Below are 25,778 nucleotides of genomic sequence, written 5' to 3' on the forward strand. Positions count from 1 at the left end.
TAAACTCATAATACAATCGTCACCGAAACTTTAAGCGTGCGGACCCTACGGGTTCGAGAACTATGTAGACATGACCGAGACATGTCTCCGGTCAATAACCAATAGCGGAACCTGGATGCTCATATTGGCTCCCACATATTCTACGAAGATCTTTATCAGTCAGACCGCATAACAACATACGTTGTTCCCTTTGTCATCGGTATGTTACTTGCCCGAGATTCGATCGTCGGTATCTCAATACCTAGTTCAATCTCGTTACCGGCAAGTCTCTTTACTCGTTCCGTAATACATCATCCCGCAACTAACTCATTAGTTGCAATGCTTGCAAGGCTTAAGTGATGTGCATTACCGAGAGGGCCCAGAGATACCTCTCCAACAATTGGAGTGACAAATCCTAATATCGAAATACGCCAACCCAACAAGTACCTTCGGAGACACCTGTAGAGCACCTTTATAATCACCCAGTTACGTTGTGACGTTTGGTAACACACAAAGTGTTCCTCCGGTAAACGGGAGTTGCATAATCTCATAGTCATAGGAACATGTATAAGTTATGAAGAAAGCAATAGCAACAAACTAAACGATCAAGTGCTAAGCTAATGGAATGGGTCAAGTCAATCACATCATTCTCCTAATGATGTGATCCCGTTAATCAAATGACAACTCATGTCTATGGCTAAGAAACATAACCATCTTCGATCAACGAGCTAGTCAAGTAGAGGCATACTAGTGACACTCTGTTTGTCTATGTATTCACACATGTATTATGTTTCCGGTTAATACAATTCTAGCATGAATAATAAACATTTATCATGAAATAAGGAAATAAATAATAACTTTATTATTGCCTCTAGGGCATATTTCCTTCAGCAGTCACATCTCACTACAAAAGAGTCATCTTCCTCATATTCTGACAAAAACCAAATATACAGTCACATGATCCTGTGATAGCAGCAATGGCTGACACTGCCACCTTGAAAGCCAATAGTTGAACTGGAGAAACATAATGTCCTGGGTATTGCCAAATCTGTAACTAAAAAATACTCTGATGTTAAGCATTAAAGCAACCATTGAAGCAAAGCGGCAACAAGCTAAGTCTTCGGCTGATCTCCGGCAACAGAGGTGGCAAGGTGGCGTCGGTGAGGGTCAAGTCAAGCCTGACGAACGTGACCTTCAGGTTGTACGGCATGTGTCGTTCCTGTGTGCCGGCATGCCAAAGAGTTCCCCCCCATCTCGCCGCTGGTCGTACATACGGTGGCGGGAGGGCATCGCTGCGAGCCACCGTGGTGGTCGGTGGCGACCTGGTTGCTGAGACACCAAAGTGCCTGTCAATAAAATTTACTGGAAATACCAACATCAGGAGATGCAGGACCACATGACATATTGGGTCTTTAACAGAATCAAATACATGGTCAGAGTGTTCCTGAGATTGATGGTTTCAAATCAGTTACTGCTATTGTATAAGTTAGCCATGAACAAGGTTTGCTATTCTATAAGTTAGCCATGAACCAGGTTTGCTATTCTATAAGTTAGCCATGAACAAGGTTTATACCATCTGTGAAATGACAATAATAAGAACACCACTACAGCTAGTAAAAAAATCATGACAGGATATAGACGGAAAGAATGCTTAGTACAGATGCAATTAAAGGGTTTGCTTTCAGTCAAGGAATATATCATTACGTCAATAGCAAAACGTGATTATATTACAACCTTGTCAGCAAATTGAGAAATATTGGGCATCTCAATTCCTATGAGGAGAATTGGAGTTTCTGGAAAAGAGATTTCTGAAATATTGAAGATGCCTCTTTGCCAGAATGGCTAATCAACATGTTTATAAAATAGACTGAACAGTAACATAGTGGAAGTAAACCAAACCTTCTTATACTAACTATGTCAAGTTTCAGTGTTACATGAACACAACCCAACTACGACGACTCTGTATTGTCGTCGGGCTGTCGGAGACCACCCAATATATCCTCGTTTCCTAAAGTACGCCAAGGAATTGATTAAATTAACCTGTAAAAAATAGTAATCAGTCCCTATGAGCATTAGAATATACTTAGTCATTACTACATGGAGCTAAAGCTGCAGTTTATTTTTATATGTATGTAAGTTAGTAGCTGATGTAATTCTAGCAGCACCTCAGTTGTCGTTGAGCTCCTCTGTACAACCTGAAACAAAGGAAATCCTCTGTACAACCTGAAGCAAAGGAAATAAACTACATGATGGAGGCTATGGAACATACGCTTGATGGAATACCTCAAATTAAACTTTTGGGTGATGCTGCATAGAAACATCCACTTTCCGGTGCTTCCCTGTAACAGAAAGAAGAACAAACAATTATGATTGAGCAATTTGTCCCTGATCTAGAAAGGGAAATAAACAGTGGATTAACTACTGATGTCTCAAATTAAACTTGAAGTATCTAAACCAACACACATGGCACATGAATTTGTCATAGTTTGGCAAACATTGGACTAATGTAATGTACAGGCATCACCCAGCACCTAGCTTACAGAGATTGAACGCTCAGATTAAAGAGGAAAAAAGTAGCAACATTCGTACACGCCCAGGTTGCACAAATTGATATTGATTCAAGTAAAATATCCAAGCAAAATCCAACACCATTGAACTAATTTGGGAAAAGCCGATACATACCTCTGGTGTAGCACGTTCGGACGGCGGATGTTCTTCCTCCGGCGAACTCCGCGGGATTTGAGGAGGGCGACGGATGGCCGGAGAAGAAGAAGAAGATTAGGAGGGAGGGGGGGGAGGAGGGCGGTGGATGGCCGGAGAAGAAGACCGCCCCCCGCCGGCGGTGACGCCCGTATGGATCGAGGCACGGCAGCAGGAGGCTGGGGGTAGTGCCAGAGAAGATTAGGGGCGGGAGGGTAGAGGAGGGCAACGAATGGGGAGGGGAGAAGGGCGGCAGATGGCTGGAGAAGAAGACCAGCCGCAGGTGGCGGTGGCGCCGCCCGTATGGATCGAGGAGCGCCCGCGGCGGCGCCGCCTGTATGCATCGAGGAGAGCACGCATATGCTCGTGTGTGCTGCCACTTCAAAAAGAAGCGTGGGTTGAATACCAAAAAACTACATGGTCTTTTTGCAAGATTGAAACGTTTTTGCAAAAGCGCCGCGATGGTGAATCCGGAGACTCAATCCGTGCTTTATTACTAACTAGTAAACATGCCCGTACGTTGCAACGGGCCGATAAATACGGCTCAAGACCCCCACAATTCAACGTCCTCTATTTTAACATGGTGTCCCACCTGTGTCACCACTTATCTTAGTCCACCGCCGACACCATGTCACCACTTATCTTAGTCCCTCACTGCCAGCGATTACACAGTGTCCTCTAATCACAACATGTGTGGAGCAAGGATAAATAGAGAAACAAGTCATGGTCTCCTTTTCTCTCTTATTAGTAACTAACTAATTCATTTTCTTTTTTACATTTATCAAAAAACTTCTTAAGAAACAAATACCATTTCCTATTGATTTTAGCTCTAAAGCCTTTTGCTGCCTCAAACTCACTAACCTATATTGAACCATTCAATATATAGCACACTTTTTTTGGGAGCGGATATATACTCCTAGAGTCGGTGCCTCCATTTTTCTATGGTTCTCATTGACTGAATACTACACATCAAGTGCACCTTGATACTGGTAGCAACTGGTCGCGTCCTCCCGCACTCGCTTTTTTATTATAGGGCCAAGATGATACGACCGAAAATAATTCAAGCCCTATATCTGCACAACAAGATGTAGCAAAACTTCGTTTCATTTCATTGATCAAAGCATATTTGTAATCACTCAATTCATAGTTTTGAACATTCCAATGGCAGGACTGACACCGTCGAACAATCATACATATGTTGTCAACTCTCCGCTTCGATGGCGGTGGCTAGGTCAACCTAGGTTCTAGGTGAGGAGGCCATCATACGCAGTGCCAGTTCCTAGAGGGCATCCGAGGAGGTCGGAGAGGCTTGCCTCAAGCAGGAGCCTAGGGACGTTATCCCATGCCCGGCAACGCCAGCCACTGCAGCACCTCGCTTGACAACTCAGCATTCTTTAAACAGCCTGAAATAATTTGTAGTGTCATTATAGACTGAAGTAAAGTTTGATTTAGAAGTTTCTTCAGTGCTATATTTACCACTGTTTTGAGGAAACCTTAGCAATAAATTAATATGGTCGGTAAGATACATATGGTTTTTTTTCCAGTAAGAATTCACCCTTCCAAAGCACGAAACTTGCAGATTGCCACCTATCTTCAGTCACACTTGAGACCAGAGAGACTGAAACTGGAGGCGCTGGGATAGACCTCATCTTCCTGGAGGTATGAGTTATTCAAGAGCTCACTTGCAGGAAGTCTTTCATCTACAGGAGCTAGACAGATTTCTATGAAATTCTACTTGTGCTCCTGACTCTTAAGTTAAACTAAAGTATTTTAGCAGTAAACACTATGTTAGCGTCAGACTTACATAGTTGCTTTCGAAGAGCAAAAAGTTTAACACAACTGTATTAGCAGGTCAAAAGTAACACCCGTTAACTCCATAATCCTAGAAAAGACTCACCAAAAAAAGAAATAACATGTACAGTAATAAATTGTTACCAGGAGTCCAGCATCGAATACAAATAGTAGCTACATTTGTTCAGAACAAAGAATGTAGCATTCAAAGCTTAGTTGCCCTTTCCTTCAGTTAAACAATACGTGCTAGCTTGCTTGATGTCCGTGCCCAAAAAATCCCGAGTGAACAACTCTGAACCTGGCTCTAGCTAAAAGAACAAAATCATTGGCTTAGGTCAGCTTTACTCAGGTTGCTTGATGGTTGTGCCAAAAAAAATCAGTCAACTCTGAACCTGACTCTAGCTAAATTATAGACACTATGACATGAGTAGCAACCTGAGTAAAGCTTACCTAAAGCAATCTGTGATGATGTTAAATGTATTCTTGTTAGGCGAAAAACTTCTGAATGTTCTTGTCCCTCGGTATCTTCAACAGCTGGATCTCCATACTCATTTGTTCCATCTTCTCTGAGGAACCCATGACAGAATCTTCAATCTATGTTTAGCTCCATGCCACCTCATCGCCCTCCAGCATATCGAAGGTTTAATAGCTATTGGCACAATATACATTAAGGAACACATGATGAGCAATTTCCAGTCTTACATGGCCACTGAAATTCCGACCCAAAAACGGAACTGAAATGTTTAAACTTGATTAAAAAACTGGGGTTTATTATAGGCTATAGGTTTGAATAGCAAAGTTGCTGTGCGTTGCAACGGGAGAAAAAAAATCACATGCCCTTACCCTACGTGCAAATTGATCCACATCCCTTACTCGTAACCATATCAATGTGTATATATATGAGGGAAAACTCAAACTTTGAAGTAAATGACGTGAAAGAGTAAAAAAATTATCAATCAAAGAAGGTGAGACCAGTACTTAAAACTGCAAAGATTACAAACAACACACAAATTAGCCATCACTTGTTAACATGGCACATCACTGTTCCAAGATACTAAGAAATTAACAAGATATACCATCAATGATGTAGTACTTCTCCTCAACGCTGTATTGAAATTTGGGGCTATCATTTCATCACACTCGCACGTGATAAAGTTGTACTCTCTCTTTTGCCTGCAAATAAATGTTAGTCCCGCCAAATTCTTGCTTGAAATTATGGCAAAGGCTAAGAAGATTATAGCATAGTTTGTCGACTCAATATATTACAGCTACAACAGATTGCTACGCATTTTTTAAAAACGGTTGTTAAGCAAGTAATAAGTAATAAAGAAGTCAAGACCTGTCAAGTAGAGCACTGATTGAATTAACATTCCCAACAACCCGCAGAAAACTAAAAAATACGCAGCTAAGAATATATGTTCAGCAGGAGACAACTAAAACAAAGAATCACACGTCTACATATTTAACCCTGTATTATGTAATTCAAATAGATAAAAAATTCATGAGTTATTGGATTGGTGAGATCAGGGCAAACCAGCTCCGACAAAACACATTGTAATTTTAAGAGTGCAAACGATGAACCAATATCTAAGAGTGGTAGTTGGAAATTATCATCTGAAGCACTGTTAATTCTAGAGACAACAGAAATAAATTAAATGGGGACATTTAGTCATGTGAAATTATAATTTTAGATTTTCAATCATACCGGGGGTTACAACTACATCGAGTTTCCGGGTCAAAACCAAGAAAACCAATATATTGACTATAACTATTCAGGTATCTTGGTAGAAAAATAAGGCAGATTATGCTTTTAGCTGTAAAGAGTAGAATAAGAAATTTCACTCATTTGGCATACCTGTTTTACTTTTTGTTTTCTTGATACAACTGATGAATTCCAGCACACCAGCAGGCATATGTTGTATTCACATTATTGTGCTTGAATGTTAGTCCCAAATTTTATTCATTGAGTTCATATCTATCATGTAGATTCATCTTTTTCAAAACAAATAAGATTAGCATCACAGTGTAAATAATAATAACAATTTAGATGGTTATCATATTGAGAGAGAGGAAGCATTAGATCTAAGAACGGGAAACTTTATTGGTTTCCTTATTCAGTCGGCATCTCACAAGAAATAGATGAGATTAATCATATACTAAAGATCTGGGCATAAGCTACACTAAGATTAAAACTGAGAATACAGTGAAAATTGATACACTACTTAAATACTTAAATTGCCGATGTACTTTATGTCCTAGAAATATTTAATACTCTGCATCCCTGCCCATGCAGAATAACAAATGTCGTTAACTTCAACTTAATTTCCAAACAAATAGCTGCAGGCCCATGGAAAAGAAGATGCTTGCATCTAAAGCAGTAAAAATATATCCTAGTTTCTCATGAGCAGCTACCAACAGGCAAAGAAGATGATTTGTCATCAGAATAAAAACATAACATAAGCATCTTGCCTTCGATGGCCCAGATGCATATTTCAAAAAGAATTGGTCAATGAATACACTTTAAAGTGTAAATGTTGATTCTTGAACCATTAAGATTGAGATCTGGATGAGTTTGCAAACCTTGATTGATTAGAGGTCAATTGCTTATCCATTGACATACGTGTGTTCTCATATGCAGACTAACTATATTGGACAAAGTAAGAGAGGCTTAAGGTCTGAACTATAGGCAAAAAAGATTAGAAGCACCAGATCATCAAGGACATACCTGTTCAATATGAAATTTGACTGAACGTTGACCAATGAGCTTCAAATCCACCTGGTCTCCCAACTCAATAGCATCTTTCCGTGCACTGGGTCTCTTAAATTTCTTAAAAGGTCACCAGCAGCAAAAACCTACCCCCAAGAAAATCAACATGCCGCCCCACCCGGCCACGCCGCCGCTGTGTCCACACAATCATGTATCCTCCAGATCTCCGCGACGCCGAGCGCAGACTCTGCCTCATCCACCTCCCTCTTAACCACGTCGCTGCAGCGCCGGCCAGGTGGCATGATGCCGCGCTGGTGACCAGAGTCAGGTTGAGATTAGCTCGCCACGGCATGCGCTGGGACCCCGGCCCACCGCGCCACCTCGACGCGCAGCATCAGCCCCGTCCAAGCGCCCAGGTACACCTCCAGGGAGCCGTCCCATGCGCCAACTACGCTGATTCGATCCGCTGTCAGGGCGGCCGAGGATGAGGCCTAGGGCATGACCTCGCCGAACGCCATCGGTGATCGATCGGGTCATGGGGGCTGGGTTTCGGCGAGTTGGGCTTGGGGAGGCGGCTAGTGCCTTTTCAGGACGGGAGGAGTTATTTTTTTAGGGAAGGACGGGAAGGAGGTGCGTACCCTGAAAGAAACTCAGGGCTGGATGGATTCGTTGTTGGGCCAAATTGGATTTATGTGCGAATTTAAAGTACAAACAGAAAACAAAACGTGGAAACGTATACAATAATACTACCACCTCGGATAGCAAAACCCATGACGGATAGAAAAACGTATTTTGACAGGAAGGAAACGTATTGTGACGGTGAATCTACGGAGTCAATCCGTGCTTTATTATTAAAAAAATAGCACATATGCCCGTGCGTTGCCACGGGAAAGCAAATCCTCTCATGCTTCAAGCGACCCACCCGTCTTACACCATGATCATATTGTCCACCTATTCACGACAAACCTCATAAAATTCAACCCGATGAGGTATCACATCCGTCGCAAGCCCCTCTAGTCGCAATAAAAAAATTCCTGCACTGTCCTTCAAAAAACAAAATGCATGTAAACTGATAAATATCTACCTAATAAAATGTTGCAATGAACAAGCCGAATTATGTGGCCTATCCTAGCTAAATTTTGGCTATATTAAGAAAAAATTTAAGATAGCAAAACTTTGATCAGCTGTTAACACTGAGATGTTTGGGAATGAGAAGATACATCTCTATTTTCGGACGGAGGGACAAGTATACACAACCACCAATCAACAACGTGCATCAAAGTTGATCATTATTTTTTCTTATTTCCCTTCCGTACATTCTATCCAATTATATCCGCTGTATATATATTATAAGCAATTCCTTCCTTCCTTTCTTATTATCCGCCGAAATTGAGGATTGAAATCATTTTATTTCAATGTCGTGCTCTTTCCTTCAGAACTCAATTCCTTTCTTTCCTTATTTCTCTCACACGTGGGCATCTTATTTCCTTCCTTCCTTTCTATGCATGCCGTCCTCTTATTTCCTTCCTTTTTTTATATGCATGTCGTCCTCTTTCTTTCCTTCGTTTATTTATTCCCGGGATAGCTCCTTGATACATCGAAGATCAAAGGCGTATGTAAATTGAGTGGATTAGACGAAAGAAGGCGAGGTGGGACTATTTAATAGAAAGAACAATTTTATGTACAGAAAATACTGGGATAGCTCAGTTGGTTGCAACGATTGATCTGTGAGAGGGAGGTCACAAGTTCAATTCTCTACAAGAGCAAATATTTTTACCTTGTCTTATGTGGGCCTTCTTTCTTGGGCCACAGCGCCAAGTTGGGCTGTGAAGCCCACTGGGCGTGTAACTCGGATAGAAGCGACGACCAAATTTACGTACGGAGGAAGATCTTTAGTGCGTACCCCCAAATTAGTACCACCTTGTTTATATTACGATTTTGTCCATACAAATTGTAAAAGCGTATTATGACATGAAAAGAAAGCGTATTGTGACGGTGAACCCACGGAGTCAATCCGTGCTTTATTATGACTAGTAAACATGCCCGTGCGTTGCAACGGAAGAAAAACGCACACCCCTATACTCAATATCCATGGCTATGGGAATGTATGTTGAGGAATAACATGAAGGAGAATTTTGTTTTCAGCCAACCAATCTTTACAAACCGCTAGTAAACTTATGCGTTGTACAATTTGTTGGTTTGGTTAAAGACAGTCATCTCTGATTGTGATGAAAAAAATAAACTCAAGCATAGAAATAAAAAGACATACAAAAGATAACAAAATTCAAAGTACCAAAACATAAAATAAAAAATCTGCTGCATTTTTGCATATTTCTGCCTTTTTTGTGAGCATTTTTTCTTTTGTGTTGGCTCCATGTTTGAATATTTCTTCATCCCTTGTGTTTTATTTCGCAACTGGGTTGAATCTTAGTTTTTATTTTATTTTGCCGATAGTTTTCACGATGCTTTTTTAGTTTTTTCTATTTTTCTTCATTGGTCATCCATGCATACCGTTCTCTATCCATTTTCCTTCTTTGTTACTTGGTATCAATGATGCGAGATTGTGATCCAAATCGCTTGCCTGCATGAGAGCTTTTTATATTGTATATACACCATTGTTAATTAAGAAAGGAAACTGAATAGATTTTGCATCATAAATATAACATTGGTGGATGTATTGATAGAGCGTCCAGTTTTTCCTAGAGGCAATTTAGGAAATAAAAAAATGACATTGAAGCAAGAGCAATGGCATACACACATTTTTCGTCCAACTTCAGTTGTAGATCGGATGTCAATGCATAATGACATCGTAATAATCCGTTGAACTAATTTTAGCGAGACACACTATAAGATTCTAAAAAAAATTGGCCGTTCGTTTGCTTTTCGGATGTATGTTGTCTTTTTCTTGGGTACACGGCATATGCAGAGCAGGCAATCACGTTCTTTGCTTCCTTATATTTCTGATATCATCACAAGCCTCTCTCATTTCCTTCCTTAGCCCCCCTGACGCAACATGAATCACGTCTATTTCTATTTCTATTTGCTTCCTTATTTCTGAAATCAGCCTATCTTTGCTTCCTTATTTCTGAAATCACAAGCCCCTCTCTTTCCTTCCTTACTTAGCCCTCTTTTCTAGGGTCCTTACTTAGCCCTCTGATAGAACGTGAATCACGTCTGTTTCTCCTTGCTTCCTTATTTCTGAAATCAGCCTATCTTTCCTTCTTTAGCCCCTCTCTCTGTCCTTCCTTAGCCTCTCTTTCTTTCTCTCTTTTCTTATTCCCAAAACGACTTCCTAACTCCCAGGAAAATCATTGACGTATATAAATTGGGTGGATCATACTTAAGGGGGCGATGTGGTATTATTTGACAGGTGAGTTGGCCTTCCTTTAACACATAGCATAAGCTGGGTCGGTTGGTCATGGCGTTAACTCCTCAACAGGAGGTTGCCTGTTCGATTCTATACTCATGCACTTTTTGCCTCGGTCTGACCCGTCGGGATAGATGGCCCGATTCCGAGACATCGAGAAAGAATTTTTTAGGCCCAAGAGAAACGGACGTATGAAGTTTTTTGAGACGGACCGACGAAAATTACGGACGGATCTTTATCACATGAATAGTACCATCTCAGATGTAGAAAATAATATAGGTGAAAAAAACTAAAAGCGTAAATTTACGGGAAGAAGCGTATTATGACGGTGAACCCACGGAGTCAATCCGTGCTTTATTATTAGGGATAGATAGTGATAGATAGATTAGGGAGAGATGTATGCTTGTTCTATACTGTCTGATCTGAGACTACCCCCTCCTCTCATGTCGTGTGTGTGAAAGTAGCACCGGAGCTACGTGCAGTTCTGGGGGTGCCACTGCCCCTTGCCGTAGGCCGTAGTCTAATTAGTGAAGGGAAAAATTTATAGAGGGTTAAATTAAAGAGTGTCAAGAGCATCTCCAGTCGCGTTCTCAACAGGCCTTCAGGCGTTTTTTTCGCGCCAACGCCCAAAAATCGGCCCAGTCACGTCCCCAGGAGCCTGTTTTTCGCTGATTTGGACCGAAATTGGCGCCGGCGGACCCAGGCCGAACCCGGCGCGCTGGGGCGCTGGGGAACGCAATTTTGACGCGAACAAGGATGGGCCCGCCGAGTCAGCGAGACGCCGCTTCGTCGTCCTCATCCCGCCTCGGTTCCCGCGGGAATCAATGCCAACGCTGGCCAAGGCTACCGCGCTGCCGCGCCGGTCAACCCATTGATGCCTTACGAGCGGCGCAATGAAGGCGCCACCGGTGCGCGTCCCGCTCGCTCCCGCCACGCGTCGCCCGGCATGCAGCCTCTCGCCGCCCCGCTGCGGCTATAAAAGGCGACCTCCTCGGCGATGAACGCCACTGCTCACATCCCCTCGCATCCGCCGCACAAAAGCAACACTCTCCCTCCCTTCCCGCCGACGAGCAAATGGCCGAGAGGTATCCAGGCGACGGCGCGACGGCGAATGGCTTCGGCCGCCGCCATATCCAAGGGGCTGTTTGGATTGAAGCCCGCAGACGCCTAGCCAAAATATTGGCGTTGACTGAAGGCTGGGCATCTATTTGGTTGATGGCCAACTATTTGGCACGCCCACACTGCATGGGCTGCTGCAGTTCATTTTCTTGCCAATTCATGGGCGAGCTCAGGGCGGCCGGATGGTGCGCCAATATTTTGGCATGCCAACGAATTGGTAGGGCCAGCTGGGGCTCAATCCAAACAGCCCCCAAGAGCCGGAGGCGCGCCTCCTCTAAGGGGCCGAGTATCCAGCGCCCCCGAACATGCGTGTGCCGGGGGCGTGGAGGCTGAGCGCCAGCGGCGTCTCGGTGCCGCCTGTGCCCGAAGGGGCGGCTCGGCGGGCCGAGATCGCCCGCATCCGCTCGTCCCTGACGGAGGAGCAGCGGAACGAGTCGAGGTATGCCACCGACAGTGAAATGCTGTGGACAATGTACTTCGAGCGCTGTCGCCAAGAGCAGATCGCCTCCGTCAACGACGTCATCCCCCCCGGCCGCCTCAACGCCGACGGGCGGCGCGAGTGGTGGGCGTGCCAGGCCGCACCCTCGAGGCCGTCCTCGACCACATCGAGACCCACAACGTGCCGCGCCTCGAGTACCCGCTGCAGCCATCCTTCTCTCGCCGCCGTGGCAGCTCCTGGACGCCGCGCCGAATGGAGCCGGGTACGTCCTCGTCGCCGGGCTCCTGCTTGCTCTCTTCCGGCTCACCGGCACTCCGCCCCGTCAAGCCAAAGCCGGAGGAGACGCCGCTCCGGCACCGCAGCCGCAGCGGCGCCCCCCTCATCAACGAGGGTGCACAGCCCTCCCTGTGTTCCCTCTGTCTAGTCCGGCCGAAGCCCGAGCCGGGCCTGCTCCCCGTGAAGCCGGAGCACGTCGACATGGTGGCCCCCAACGACGAGGCTGCCCTGAAATGGGCGAAGAAGGACTACCTCCGCGAGCAGGTGCGCCGCCAGCGCCGGGCATACGCGGAGCTCCAGGCCCGGCGCCGCGGACGCAAGGAGGGCAGCGTCATCGGCCTCGACAGCGACGAGGAGGACGAGGTTGGGCCGTCCAACGCCTCACCGCGCGTCGGCGACCCTGGCCGGGGTGCAGCAGGGACGGTGGCGGCTCCGGCGGGGCGCGACAACGACGACGACGGCGGCGACTACACCCGTTTCTACAGGCTTCTCGGCATGTAGATGGCGACGGCGGCACACTGGTTAGGCGTAGTTTGGCGTAGTAGTAGGCGTAGTTTGCATGTTTTATCTTTTTTTTTTTACAAATTTCAATGAAATTTCGCTGAGTTCGTGCTAGATAGTCGAGTTTGAACAAATTTGGACGAAATGTCGCCGAGCTCGCGCGATATCGGCTGTGACCTGGGGGCCAACAACTGGGAATGGAGTCACCCCCACGCGTCAACCTAGCGCCGGTTCGCTCCCAGGCGGCTCTTTTTCGGCACCCTGGGGGGCCGAATGGCTGGAGATGCTCTTAGTCATTTGCCCCCCCCCCCCCCCCCAAGATGCATATTTTTTGTTTGCCGCTCCCACCCCCGAGATCTTCCAGTAGCTCCGCCACTGCGTGAAAGGATCCATATTCGCATATGCAAGACATGGTATACCATGTATGGAGGCACGAAGACGTGAAGTTTACTCGATTATGTCACACACTTTTTTATATTATTGTTGCTTAAGGTAGTAAGTGATTTCATTTAATCATCTACGCCAATAGGTTCACGAATCTATATAACCAATATATGTGATACGAGGTGGCTTTCGTTGTGCTCACAGTTCCGAAAAGCAATTTATGAATCTAGCATGATTAAATAAACACTCATAATCAACATTTTGTGTCTAAAGTCCAGCCATGATGAAATCACATGTTGGCAAATTGCTCGGAACAAATTATCATGTTTACACATTATGGAAAACTGAGAAAGGAAATAACTCCAATTCAACTATTCAATGCAAAACAACCATATCGTAATATATCGTTAGTCAAGTCATCTCGATTTTGTTGTTTTCTATAATCAATGTCAAACCATATTCACAGGAGCACGAGTCACCAAATATCATAAAAACTGTAAGGCCTCTTTTGGTTCATAGGATAGGATTATCGTAGGAATAGGAATTTTGTAGGAAATGAGATGACATGTATGTCAAATCCTATGAGTAGGAATAGGAAAGGAGATGTCATTTGGTTGACATCAAAGGAATTTTTCCATTGAGTCTAGGTTCTTTTTTATTTTTCTATGAAATGTGGAGGATAGGAACCAATCCTGTGTAGGAATAGGAATCTATTCCTATGAACCAAAGGGCTCTAAAGGAAAAATTCCTATAAAAATCCTATCCTATGAAATTCCTGCAAACCAAAGGAGGCCTTAAAGTACTTAAAAAAGAAATACTTCCAGGCATTTTTTTTGTTAATGGTCGTAACTGAATTCACTCACAGTATACTTTGGATAAATATTTCACTTTAGAAGCCAAGAGTAATGCGGGGAAGAAGCAAGAGAAGTTACTCCGCAGTTTGCTGTAAACAAAAGCAGCATGGTTAACGTCGCAACAAATGATTGGATTGCAAACATATCTCTTGTCTCTGTAGACAAATATAAGACGTTTTAGACTCACAGAGGGGGTGAAATCGTTTACACGTAACGACATACTTTCATTTCGAAATTATTTCAGAAAAACATTTGCAAAACACAGGACATGGATTTTATCCGAAGCTGAGCTCATCGAACCCTGAATACCGTCGGCCCCGGACACGTGCACGCGCGACCCCCGCCACGATCACGGCCGTCCAAGTCTGCCCGCTCCCCATCCAACGGCCAGGCGCCACCAGGGTTTTGCCGCGGGGGTACAAATAGCCTTCTTCCCCCTCCGCCGCCGCCTCCTCCCTCTCCTCTCTCGCCACGCCGCAGTTGGGAGCCAGGCCCCCAACTCTTATCAAACCCTAAAACCAAAAAATACCTCAAAAAAATCCGCAAAATCACGAAAAAAAATCTACCTTTCGATCGGTGATGGCGGCGCAGGCGGCGAGCTCGGCGTCGGAGGGCGGCTCCCCGGCCGCGGCGGCCGCTGCGGCTGCGGCGGCGGCATCGTCGTTCCCGGCGACATCGCTTTACGTGGGCGACCTCGACGTGAGCGTGCAGGACGCGCAGCTCTTCGACGTCTTCGCCCAGATCGGCGGCGTCGTCTCCGTGCGCGTCTGCAGGGACGTCACCTCGCGGAAGTCGCTCGGATACGCCTACGTCAACTACAACACCCCGGCTGACGGTGAGCCGGCCCTCCCCCGTTCCCCACGTCGGCGATTAGCGCTTTTTGCACTGCTAGGTTACCGGTCGAATTAGTCTTCTTCGCGTTCATTGCATGATGCTGTCGGATTTGTTTTTGTTTCGATGCGGTTGCGTTCGTTGGTGGTTTCTGTTAGGTAGTTCAGGCGGTGGCTGAGGCAGCTAGGGATTTGGCGGTTGGTGGTTCACAGCTTATAACACGGTGTCACTTGATTTGGAAGTTTGGATATTTTTTGCTGAACTATGTATAAATGTTCTCCTTTTCCTCTTTTGGGATTTTATCCTGATCTCGCAGCCAGTTGGTGTCCACGATCCTGGGGTTATTTACCTAAATTTGTGGAGTGTACGTACATTATAGAATCAAAAGTTAAATAAGGTGCTGTGCTAGCTTGGTGGCCAGCATATAGGTTTCTTTAGTTCCTCGTCCTTGGAACAAGGCTCTGCAGTGCGAAGGGCTGGTTGTGGATGAAGGGTGAGGGAGAAAGGGTGGATGGTGAAGGGCGAGGAAGAAGAGTGAGAAAAGTGTGTGAGCGAGCGGTGGAGCTGCAGGATGAGATTGCTGCATGTAGTGGTGCCGGCGGCAAAGTCTTGTTGCTGCACCAGGGTTTTTAGGCGGTTTTGGAATGGTGGTTTTGGCTTTTAGTTCATGGTGGCTGGTTTCTTTGCCAATTTTGTCTTCCTCTGAGGTAGTTACTGATTCGGCGTACAAAAATTGTTACTCACGTGTTTGGAAAGTTTGGACTGTAGTTTATGAATATGACCAATAGGACTATAGTTGATTTTGATCCTACTGTTTTTGCGGTTTTGCTGTTTTATCCCACACACGTGGTGTCTACAATCCTGGGTTGAGTTTACTAAAGTAACAAATACATTTATTTAAGCTTGTACTATGTTTACTGAATGCTTGTGTTTGGTAGCTCTGCTCCTGCGAAGATGATATTTAAAGCTAGGTAACTGTTTGTGGAATAATAGCTGATGCTGTCCTCGAGAAGTTTCTACATTTGATCAAATGTTTCCATGGTTCACTCTCTCCTTGATATATATATATAGAACCACTTCCATGCATATTTTCTTGTTGTATATCTGCAAGGCCTTTTAGTGGTTTCATACTGATTTTGAAATATCTTGCAGCTGCACGGGCTCTTGAAATGCTCAACTTCACTCCTATCAATGGGCGGCCTATCAGGATAATGTATTCTAACCGTGACCCCAGCTTGCGCAAGAGTGGCACAGCAAATATATTTATTAAGGTGCGTGCACATATTTGTTATGCAATTATTGACTCTTATTGTTGTGGCGCTACTATATTTATCTAACCTGTTATCTTGTCCTTCCATATTCTGCAGAATCTTGACAAGTCAATTGACAACAAAGCTTTGTATGACACATTTTGTGTGTTTGGAAACATTCTTTCATGTAAAGTTGCAACAGATCCTGCTGGGGAATCAAAGGGCTATGGCTTCGTTCAGTATGAGCGGGATGAGGCTGCTCATGCTGCTATCGAGAAACTGAATGGGATGCTTATGAATGACAAGAAGGTGTATGTTGGGCCTTTCGTTCGTAAGCAGGAGAGAGATAACTCTCCCGGCAATGTCAAGTTCAATAATGTCTATGTTAAGAACCTAGCTGAGACTACCACTGAAGATGACTTGAAGGAAATCTTTGGGAAGTTTGGAGCAATAACAAGTGTTGTTGTAATGCGGGATGGGGATGGAAGATCCAAGTGTTTTGGATTTGTGAATTTTGAAAGTCCAGATGAAGCTGCTCTGGCTGTTCAAGATTTGAATGGCAAGAAATTTAGTGACAAGGAATGGTATGTTGGAAGAGCGCAGAAAAAGTCAGAAAGGGAGATGGAATTGAAAGAGAAGTTTGAAAAGAACCTTCAAGAGGCAGCGGATAAGTATCAGAATACCAACTTGTATCTGAAGAACTTGGATGATACTGTTGACGATGAAAAGTTGCGTGAACTTTTTGCTGATTTCGGAACTATTACTTCCTGCAAGGTTTGTTTAAATTCTCAGCTGCTGATCTATACATGATGCTATGCTTCCCACATATGCTACTAATTGAAACTCTTTGTCACAGGTTATGCGTGATTCAAACGGCGCTAGCAGAGGTTCTGGATTTGTCGCTTTTAAATCTGCTGACGATGCTTCCCGAGCTGTAAGCTTGAGCTGTACTTGTGTAAATAAGTATGATCTAATTTGTGCATTATTTTTGGTTCCTGAAGTTATTTATTCTTTCTTACAATGTCCCATGTTAGCTTGCTGAAATGAACAACAAGATGGTTGGCAATAAACCACTTTATGTTGCACTCGCACAGCGCAAGGAAGACAGGAAAGCTAGGCTGCAGGTAAGAACTTTTGTGAGTGAAATTGTATTTTATATGATTGATGTTCCTGATATATATGCTTGTATAGTATTTGCTCACCTAGTTTTTCAGCAAAACCTACTGAGATGAACACCTAGACAATCTGATGGCACTTATTATTCAATTTGTGGACCTAGTACTTTCTCATGATACTTAAGTTCAGTATTACCAGCTAAATGTTCCATCATGTGCATTTTAAAGTCTGTTTTGACTGTCAACACTTCGAATTGTGGTGTTTTATGAAAACTTACTTCACTCACATGGTTTCTGAGCAATTTATTTGGTTATTCATGGTGCTTTTCTGCTGTAGTTCAATTTTCTGTCACTAACTGCTGTTCGTTGCAGGCACAGTTTTCACAAATGCGTCCTGTTCCAATGGCTCAAACTGTTGGTCCTCGTATGCAAATGTTACCTCCTGGTGTTCCAGTTGGTCAGCAAATGTTCTATGGCCAGCCACCAGCGTTTATTAACCCACAGGTGAGTTGAGTCAAAAAAATTCTGATTGTCTATAACATTATTATGTTGTTAGCTTGCTAGATTTGAACTTACACTCATAACATTATTATGTTAGGCATATAAATTTTCTCAAGCAAGCTTGTACCATTGCTTTAGCACAAAAGGCCATTACCAATATTTTCTCATTGTTCTTGGCATTTTACATGGTGCACTTTTATCATTTTGTTGTAAAATACAGCAACCTGGCCATAAATACTTCTGTTAGTATAACGAAGTTTTCATCAGGAAACAGCGCAATTCACTTTTGGGTTTTCCATCATGGAGATCTAGAATTTCTGGATTTAATATCACGCATGATATTTGTACAATCATTCTTTATTGACAAAGTGTGGTCTTTTTGCAGCCTGGATTTGGCTTCCAGCAACCTTTCATGCCGGGAATGAGGCCAGGTGGTGCTCCGATGCCAAACTTTATGATGCCTATGGTTCAGCAAGGACAACAACCACAACGCCCAGCTGGTAGGCGAGCTGGTGCTGGTGGAATGCAGCAATCCATGCAGATGGGTCAGCAGCAGGTAACCTGCAGATATTGCTTTATTTTTCTCTTCCATATGCAATATTTTCCTAGGTGGGTTTTGAGCCATTCGACAATCAGTCTTGTTTTGGAGGCTCTAAAATCTATCTACATTGCAGATGATGGGTAGGGGTGGTGGTCGTGGTTACCGCTATCCGACCGGGCGTGGCATGCCTGATCCTGCGATGCATGGTGTTGGGGGGGTGATGACATCCCCATATGAGATGGGAGGGATGCCTATGAGAGATGCCGGTGCGTCACAGCCAGTTCCAATTGGGGCATTGGCTTCTGCACTTGCCAATTCACCCCCAGAGACGCAAAGAATGGTACGTGGACGAGGCTCTCTAGGTATTGCATTGTTTTTGTTAGGAAAGATGTGTTTGTTGATCTTGACCTTGTTTTGTTTGTTGCTGCAGATGCTTGGCGAGAACTTGTACCCTCTTGTTGATCAGCTGGAGCACGACCAGGCTGCCAAGGTGACCGGCATGCTTCTGGAGATGGACCAGACTGAGGTGCTTCACCTGCTTGAGTCGCCAGACGCTCTCAAGGCCAAGGTTGCTGAAGCCATGGAGGTTCTCCGCAGCGCTCAGCAGCACACCAACCAGTCCCCTGAGCAGCAGCTGGCTTCGCTCTCGCTGAATGACGGCCTCATCTCTTCCTAAGCTCTACGGCGACAATTTTTGCACCATATCAAACTTATCTAGACTGAAAATGACTTGGTTTATTATTGGAGACTTAGCTTTTGCCGTTAGTTGAATTAGTCTTTTAGGCTTCCCATGGATTGGCTTTTATTTGCATGGATTGGTTGTTTTGTTTAAGTTGTCGTCATCTTGTCACTGAATTTATCTTGCTTTCTCGTTTGTGGTTCTCTGAGCACTGTTTGGTTTGTGCCTATGATCTTATCTTTCACGAGTAAGAGCATCTCCACTCGCCCCCCAACAGGCCCTCTGGGCGCCTTTTTTAGCGCCGATGATGTAAAAATGGCCCAGCTGTGCCCCAGATCCTTGTTTATCGTTGGTTCGGGCCGAAATTACAACCGGCAAACCCAACCTGAACCTGCTGGCTGAAGCTAAAAGGCGCGTGGGCCTTGTTGGCGACAGCAGCCGATTTCCTGCCGTTTTCTTTTCCTCCATTTCCTAGAGTGTCGCCCCCCTTCCCCCCTGCCATTCTCTTTTCAGACCCACATGCCATGCTGTTGAAGTATGTGGCCCTTCGCTTAGCCACCAATTTCGTCCAGCCAAAGCCGAGGGCGCCCGGCTTGTCGAACGCAAGGCCGTCGGGAGGCCGTCACCATTGATCGGGGGAACAGGCTCATCATGAAGAAGGCCAGTGACGCGGCGACGGAGCAGGAGGAGGCTGCGGGGATGGTGAATCTTCCGCCTCATCAACAGGCCGTCCAGTCCCACAAGTCCTGTGAGGGAGCTAGCATAGTGTTGCGTCGCCGGCCAACTTCTTGCCACTACTGTGGGGGTATGCGCCCTCGTCTGGTTACGCCGACGGCGATGTGCATGGCGGCTTCAATCCCAACATCACCTTTCCGCATGGCACGGTGCCGTGCGCGTCCCCTTCCGGCTTTAACCACGACCCGCGCACTCCCTCCATCGCCATAGCCACCGGCCTCAACACCCAGTACAACTACTCGTCGCCGACTTACTCAGGTTCGCCTGCGTCGCCTCTGCGTCGTGGCGCCCTACCCTTCGCACACGGCTCGGCGCCATCATTCACCAGCACCGACACCGACATGGACGAGATCATCACGACCGGCTTGGTCGCCGCCGCTTCGAGCCTCGGGTTCTGCACGCAAGACAAAATTCTGGACGTCGCCGTCGACATGGAGCACGGGCTTGACGACGCCGAGGAGGAGGACCGAAGAAGCGGGCGGCCAACGCCAAGCCGGCCGAGCCTCGCGTCAAGTGGACGTTCAAGAAAGACGAGTGCCTCGCCGAAGCATGGAAGACCATCAGCATCGACCCGATCACCAGCTCGAATCAGAATGCCGACACGTACTGGAGAAGGATCAAGACAACGTTCGACGAGCATAAGTTGGTCGACCCCGACTTCGCCAACATCCACATGGACCGCGACGAGAAGGCCATGGCGAACCACTGGGCGACCATCCAGACGACCTGCAACAAGTGGCATGAGATTCAAAAGGAGGTCGCGGCTCGCCCGGAAAGCGGCGCCGACATCGAGGGTCAGGTATGGCCTTCGTTCGCCGGCCCAGTTCTTTGCCGTGTACTTTGCCGACACATTTATCTTTGGCTGTGCAGATGGTTCGGATGTTCAACTTGTTTCGCCAGGACAACGACGATCGAGAGTTAAAGTTCCTTCATGTGTTCACCAGGATCGAGTCGTGCGAGAAATGGACGGAGTGCCGGCGCGCTCTCGCCAAAGCGAAGGACGCCTACAACCCGGACACGCCTGCCCCGGCGGCGACAGAAGGGCACCCTGATGGCAACAAACCAGCCAAGGCGGCGAGGGGCGCGGTACCCACTGCCGAACGGCTGCAATCGTCGATCGAGCAGCATCGCCGACGCCAAGAGCAACGCCGCCAAGGGGAAGGAGAAATCCGATGCGAGGTGGTCGGTGTTGATGAGGAAGCAGGACGTCAAGCTCGACCTTCTCAGGACCAACATCGTCACGAAGAAGAGGAACACCGACCTGACGTTCTTGATGGGGACAGACACGTCGATGATGGACGAGCAGGTGAAGCCGTGGTACCTGGCGGACACGGCCTTATCTTGAACCAGATGTCGGGACCGACGGCGACCGCCGCCCCTACGCCCACGCCGACGCCGAGCCCGAACACTGAAACTGCGCCCACGCCGACACCGACCTCAGCCAGCCCTGTGGCAGAGGAGCCTGCCGCTTGATGAGCTCCATGTCTATTTGTTCCTACCCATTTGATCACCGGACTTTGGCTATGTCCGATCGCCGACCCTGTGGCATGATGATTGCTGACCCTGTGATATGATGATCACCGATCTGTGTCATTTTTTGATAGCGGGAAAGTTAACTTTGAATTTTTATGCGATTAGGGGCTGAAATCTGGGAGCGCGCCTGGGTACTCAATCGCCCCAGGCTGAAAAAACCGTCGGCGCTAACGCCAAAACCCCTTGCTGGGTGCGTTGGGGGCCAAATGGATGGAGATTCTCTAAGGGCATTTACAGTGGTGAGCGCTTACGCAGGCGCTTAGATAGAAAAAAATAAATAGAGAAAAAAAATGCAAAAGGCAGCCGTTCAGCACCAGCGCTTATCTATTCCAAGTTTCCAACACTAGCCGTTCAGCACCAGCGCTAAGTATCGCTGAAAATAGTGATTTATGTCTCATCTCGTGAGAAGAAAAAGGGCTAGCATCGCTGCCTTGTTTTGCGTCGCCCTGGCACCGAGCGCAAGAATACACCAGGAATTGGCGTTGCAACTGCCGATCGGCCTGGAACTTTTTCCTAGCATCGGTCCTTAGCGCCTCTCGTTGGAGATGCCCTAAGAGAGCAACTCTATCCGAGGCAGAGTTGACGGACAACAAAACGTATATGTAGGGCGCTAAATATGTTTAGATGCTGAGGCAACATGCAAATTTAGTGAAAATTCCTTATGTGTGGGACCAAGTTCTTTATTGATTTTGTGTGAACTTAAAATTGTTCTGTCTAGTATCTCTCACAAAATCAATATACTTACTAGTTTATTTACTCGGCTCGGTTGTGGAGGGAAGCCGACTCGCCTCGTCATCATCAATAATAAATAGACAAAAACAACTAGCGAAAACCCCGACTCGCTCGGTCGGTTGTTGCAATGGCATGCGGAGGCAGAGGACACGGCGGCGGCCGGACCTCCCTGCCGGCGGAGCTTATCCAGGAAGTATCAGACCGTCTGCAGGCTGACGTAGACCAAATCCACATCCACCAGGTATGCTCCCACTGGCGCGCGTCCACTGCCCCGCTCGCAGCCTGCTGTCTGTGGATCGTCGCCGCCCACGACCGCCACCGTAACCCTGTTAGTGCCGTTAACCATGTATGCGACCACTCCTTCTGGCTGCTCCGCGGTGGAAAAAGGATTCACTCCCGGGCCCTAGCCCCGGCCGGGCTCCCCTACCGCCGCGGCACGCCCCGTGGCTGGCTCGCCCTAATGGACGACTTGCGTACCCCCACCAGGCTAATCCTTTGTGAGCCCCTCTCCCAAGCCGAGATTCGTCTACCGCCTTTCATAACCGTTGCCCAGTTATTCCTCTCCGGCGACCCGCTCGCGTCACCGGCGGGCTGGATGGCGATCACGAGCCAGAAAATCCCGGGCGCACAGATTGGGCACACGCTCTTCTTTTGGCGCCCTGGAGACGCAGCCTGGACGATGCAGCCCGAGCACCCTATAGGCCGGATCGACGGCGCAGCCTTCCACCAAGGCAGGTTCTACATGTCCAACATGATGAGCATGAGGCTCGACATCTTTGACCTCCAGCAGCATCCTCCCATGCGTCTGCGGTGTATCTCCCTCTATGCTCCTCTGCGAACGTGGTATCCAAGCCGCCGCTTACCCGGGGATCTGGTGCCACACGTGGTGGCATGCAACAACCAGCTGTTGCTCGTTATGGTGTATCGTGGACAAGGACACCCCGGGCCCGTGATCCTTGTAGAGGTGCACCATCCGGATTGGGCCGCTGAGCGCCTCGACTTCCGGGGGGGAGAAGGTGACGGATCTCGATGACTACTGGCTCTTCTTGGGCCGGGGTGACAGCCTCGCGCTCCCTGCAGAGGACTTCCCTACCATTAGGAGAAATTGTGTCTACTTTGTGGAGCATGATACAAGAAAGCGTGAGCAATGGGTTATTGTGTTTGATTTGGGGTCGAACGCTTTGGAACAAATTCCTCACCCGCAAGAGCACATGGAAGGCGGCAGCAAATACAGTGGCTGGTTAGGCTATTCGTGGTTCTGCCCTAGAAGGCCCTTCGTTGAGGCCCTATGATGTATAATACTCCCTTCATTTCATAATGTAGTGCGCCTATACTTTTCGAGATTCAATTTTGACCATAAATTAGACAAATAATACATAAATCATTTTACTGAAAATTTATACCTTTGAAAACTTCTTTCGAATACGAATTCAAAGGTATCTGTCATTCTCCTGCCGCAGTCACCCATGTTGATTAAATTTATGATCAAAGTTAAATCTCCAAAAGCGTGGGCGCACTACATTATGAAATGGAGGGGGTATCTCATTCAACTATTTAATTATGGCAGCAACAAGCTTTGTATGAATTTTGTGGTCGTCAATAGGACAACATGCTCGGTTGATCTGGAAGTAAAGAAGGAGGGATTTTCATATTAGAGTGACCTCATCTAGAAATCGCAAAATAAGAGGTGTTGTTGACCTGACAATTATGAACTGCCCTACTCCTCCAACGAATCATAAATTGAAGCATGAACCCTGATAGATTCCATGTTTTGTATGAAATTTTTAGGCTGATTCGTTATATCTCTCTCACAAGTTCTGAATGCTATCTCTCACAAGTTGACTTAAAATTGTTTAACTGTCTTTTTGTGAACAATACCGTGTTAACTGAACTTAACTGAAGTGAGTAGCAAATGTTTGATTCGGTCCTGGTTTGTTTCATCTGGAACAATTATGGTAGCAGCTATGAAACAGATGCAATATGAAATGTAGTAGCTGTTAAATAAACACCAAACAGTAATCTGCATATGTTTGGTTCTGTTTAAGGATTGTTTTTATTAGGAACTTCAAACTGAATGTAATCCTGGAGCCAAAACATTGTGTTTGCTGGAGTAGTTGCCACTGCATCAAAACCACATGACATATGGTGGTGAGGTTTGGAATAAACTATCTCATCTGGCTACTTTCTTGTACATGCTTTGTCCTCTTATTGTTGTTTTTGTACATGCTTTCCTTCCAATATGTACTGAGAATATATTGTGACATTCTTCAGGATTCAGGCTTCCGATATTAGAAATGGAACCCTTTCCTTCCAATCAATTGAGCCTCAACGATGTTTGTCATTCAGTTCTAATGGTACTAGTAAGTTTGCTATTGGTGGTGAGGTATCAGGCCATTCCACCTTGCCTTTTATTTTTCTTCATGCACTTTTTCTGTAGGGTAAGTTAATGTAAATTCAAGGATAATTTATGCATGTTGTAATCTGCTGAACTTTTAATTTGGAGTACACATGATTTTGGATACTGTCAACAATATAGAGCATGAAATGTTCACTTTTTTTGCTCTCCAAATTATGTGTCATTATTTTGTTTGCACTGTTCTTATATGGTGAAACTTTAGTTGTTCTATAGGAGAGTAGTAAACATTTGGTGCATCTGCATAATCTGTTGGATGCCAAATGGATTTCTTCCCATTAATTCATACTCCTATTTCTGCCCATGGATTTATTGTCATTCTCTGTCAGGTCATCTAAGGCCTTGATAGACCAAATTTGGAGATTCAAATAGATTCAAAGGCTTTGACTAAATTATTCAGATTAATGCAAATAAATTCAAATAATTTCAACAAATTAAAATAATTCCAAATAAATTCAAATAATCCAAATAAATTGAAACCTAAACATTTTTAGAACCTGAACATTTTCGGTTAGTGGCTCAAAACTGTTCCACCAGAGGAGTAGACATTTAACTTAATCAATCTACCATCTAAACAAATACTCCTGTTAATTTCACTAGAGGACTAGACATTTAACATAAGGTAGTCTCATTTTAATTTAACCGTGTCTATTTTAGTTGCAATAGCCCGTTAGAGTATCCCGGTGCAGATCTCCTCGTGCATCCCTTGAACAACAAAACATGCAAAAGGCTGGGAGGTCTGAACTCTAGCCTATCCCTTTTGTGACATTTTGGTGACTATGCAAATTGCATATCTCCTGGTGCATCCCTTGAACAACAAAACATGCAAAAGGCTGGGAGGTCTAAACTCTAGCCTATCCCTTTTGTGACATTTTGGTGACTATGCAAAACATAGTAATCAACTCTTATTGCTTTTTTGTAGAGGCTTGTCTTGAAGCATCTGTGCAATTCAGCCAGAGGACCATAGATGATGATTAGGTGAGAGTCCATAATCTACGCCGTAATAATTCCAATTGCCAAAATCCTTGTCTAATTGAATGTTTCTGAAGTTAAAATGGTTGAGTGTTTACAAAATTAACACGATTGAATGTTTCCAAAATTAACAAAATCTTGCCATTTCCTGATTGAATGTTTCCATAATTAACATGATTGAATGTTTTCAAAATTAACAAAATCTTGCCATTTCCTGATTGATTGTTTCCAAATTAACATTTCCAATTTTGCAGGAGTACGTACCTAGCAGCAGCAGAGGCGAGATAAGGAGGCCGGCTAGAGGTGGGGCGAGTTCGTGTGGTCAAAGCAGAAAGACCAGCTGCAGGTGGTCGAAGCAG

General features: G+C 45.6%; 1 protein-coding gene, 1 long non-coding RNA gene and 1 pseudogene across 23 annotated transcripts; 2 read left to right on the forward strand and 1 right to left on the reverse strand.

Moving 5' to 3' along the window:
- Nucleotides 1-818: 818 nt before the first annotated feature.
- On the reverse strand, nucleotides 819-8,200 carry LOC125508866. Of its 22 annotated transcripts, XR_007283843.1 has the most exons (7): nucleotides 4,921-8,195; nucleotides 4,156-4,778; nucleotides 2,662-4,082; nucleotides 2,263-2,318; nucleotides 2,145-2,174; nucleotides 1,879-2,019; nucleotides 819-1,341 (listed from the first exon to the last, which is right to left on the reverse strand). It is a non-coding gene; the product is annotated as an uncharacterized LOC125508866 (long non-coding RNA). The 22 variants fall into 22 exon arrangements; XR_007283851.1 differs by having other exon boundaries at nucleotides 1,879-1,987; nucleotides 2,145-2,318; nucleotides 4,921-8,197; XR_007283849.1 differs by having other exon boundaries at nucleotides 819-1,308; nucleotides 2,145-2,318; nucleotides 4,921-8,196.
- A 6,364-nt stretch (nucleotides 8,201-14,564) lies between these two features.
- Nucleotides 14,565-19,210, forward strand: LOC125508868 (polyadenylate-binding protein 8-like). Its single transcript, XM_048673663.1, has 9 exons — nucleotides 14,565-14,952; nucleotides 16,101-16,219; nucleotides 16,316-16,972; nucleotides 17,055-17,132; nucleotides 17,233-17,322; nucleotides 17,686-17,817; nucleotides 18,200-18,370; nucleotides 18,489-18,695; nucleotides 18,786-19,210. The coding sequence occupies exons 1-9, from the start codon at nucleotides 14,697-14,699 to the stop codon at nucleotides 19,029-19,031; spliced, it is 1,956 nt and encodes a 651-aa protein (XP_048529620.1). The 5' UTR covers nucleotides 14,565-14,696; the 3' UTR covers nucleotides 19,032-19,210.
- A 2,946-nt stretch (nucleotides 19,211-22,156) lies between these two features.
- On the forward strand, nucleotides 22,157-25,778 carry LOC125508869 (annotated as a pseudogene).

This window comes from Triticum urartu, chromosome 5 (assembly GCF_003073215.2).
Source record: "Triticum urartu cultivar G1812 chromosome 5, Tu2.1, whole genome shotgun sequence".
In the NCBI taxonomy this organism is placed as follows: domain Eukaryota; kingdom Viridiplantae; phylum Streptophyta; class Magnoliopsida; order Poales; family Poaceae; genus Triticum; species Triticum urartu.

Excerpts from the sequence above, each read along its gene's own strand:
- LOC125508868 (XM_048673663.1), top strand. The coding sequence starts at position 14,697 with ATGGCGGCGCAGGCGGCGAGCTCGGCGTCGGAGGGCGGCTCCCCGGCC. Across the intron at positions 17,323-17,685 it reads ACAGGAAAGCTAGGCTGCAG|GCACAGTTTTCACAAATGCG; the intron begins GTAAGAACTTTT and ends TGTTCGTTGCAG. Across the intron at positions 18,696-18,785 it reads CCCCAGAGACGCAAAGAATG|ATGCTTGGCGAGAACTTGTA; the intron begins GTACGTGGACGA and ends TTGTTGCTGCAG.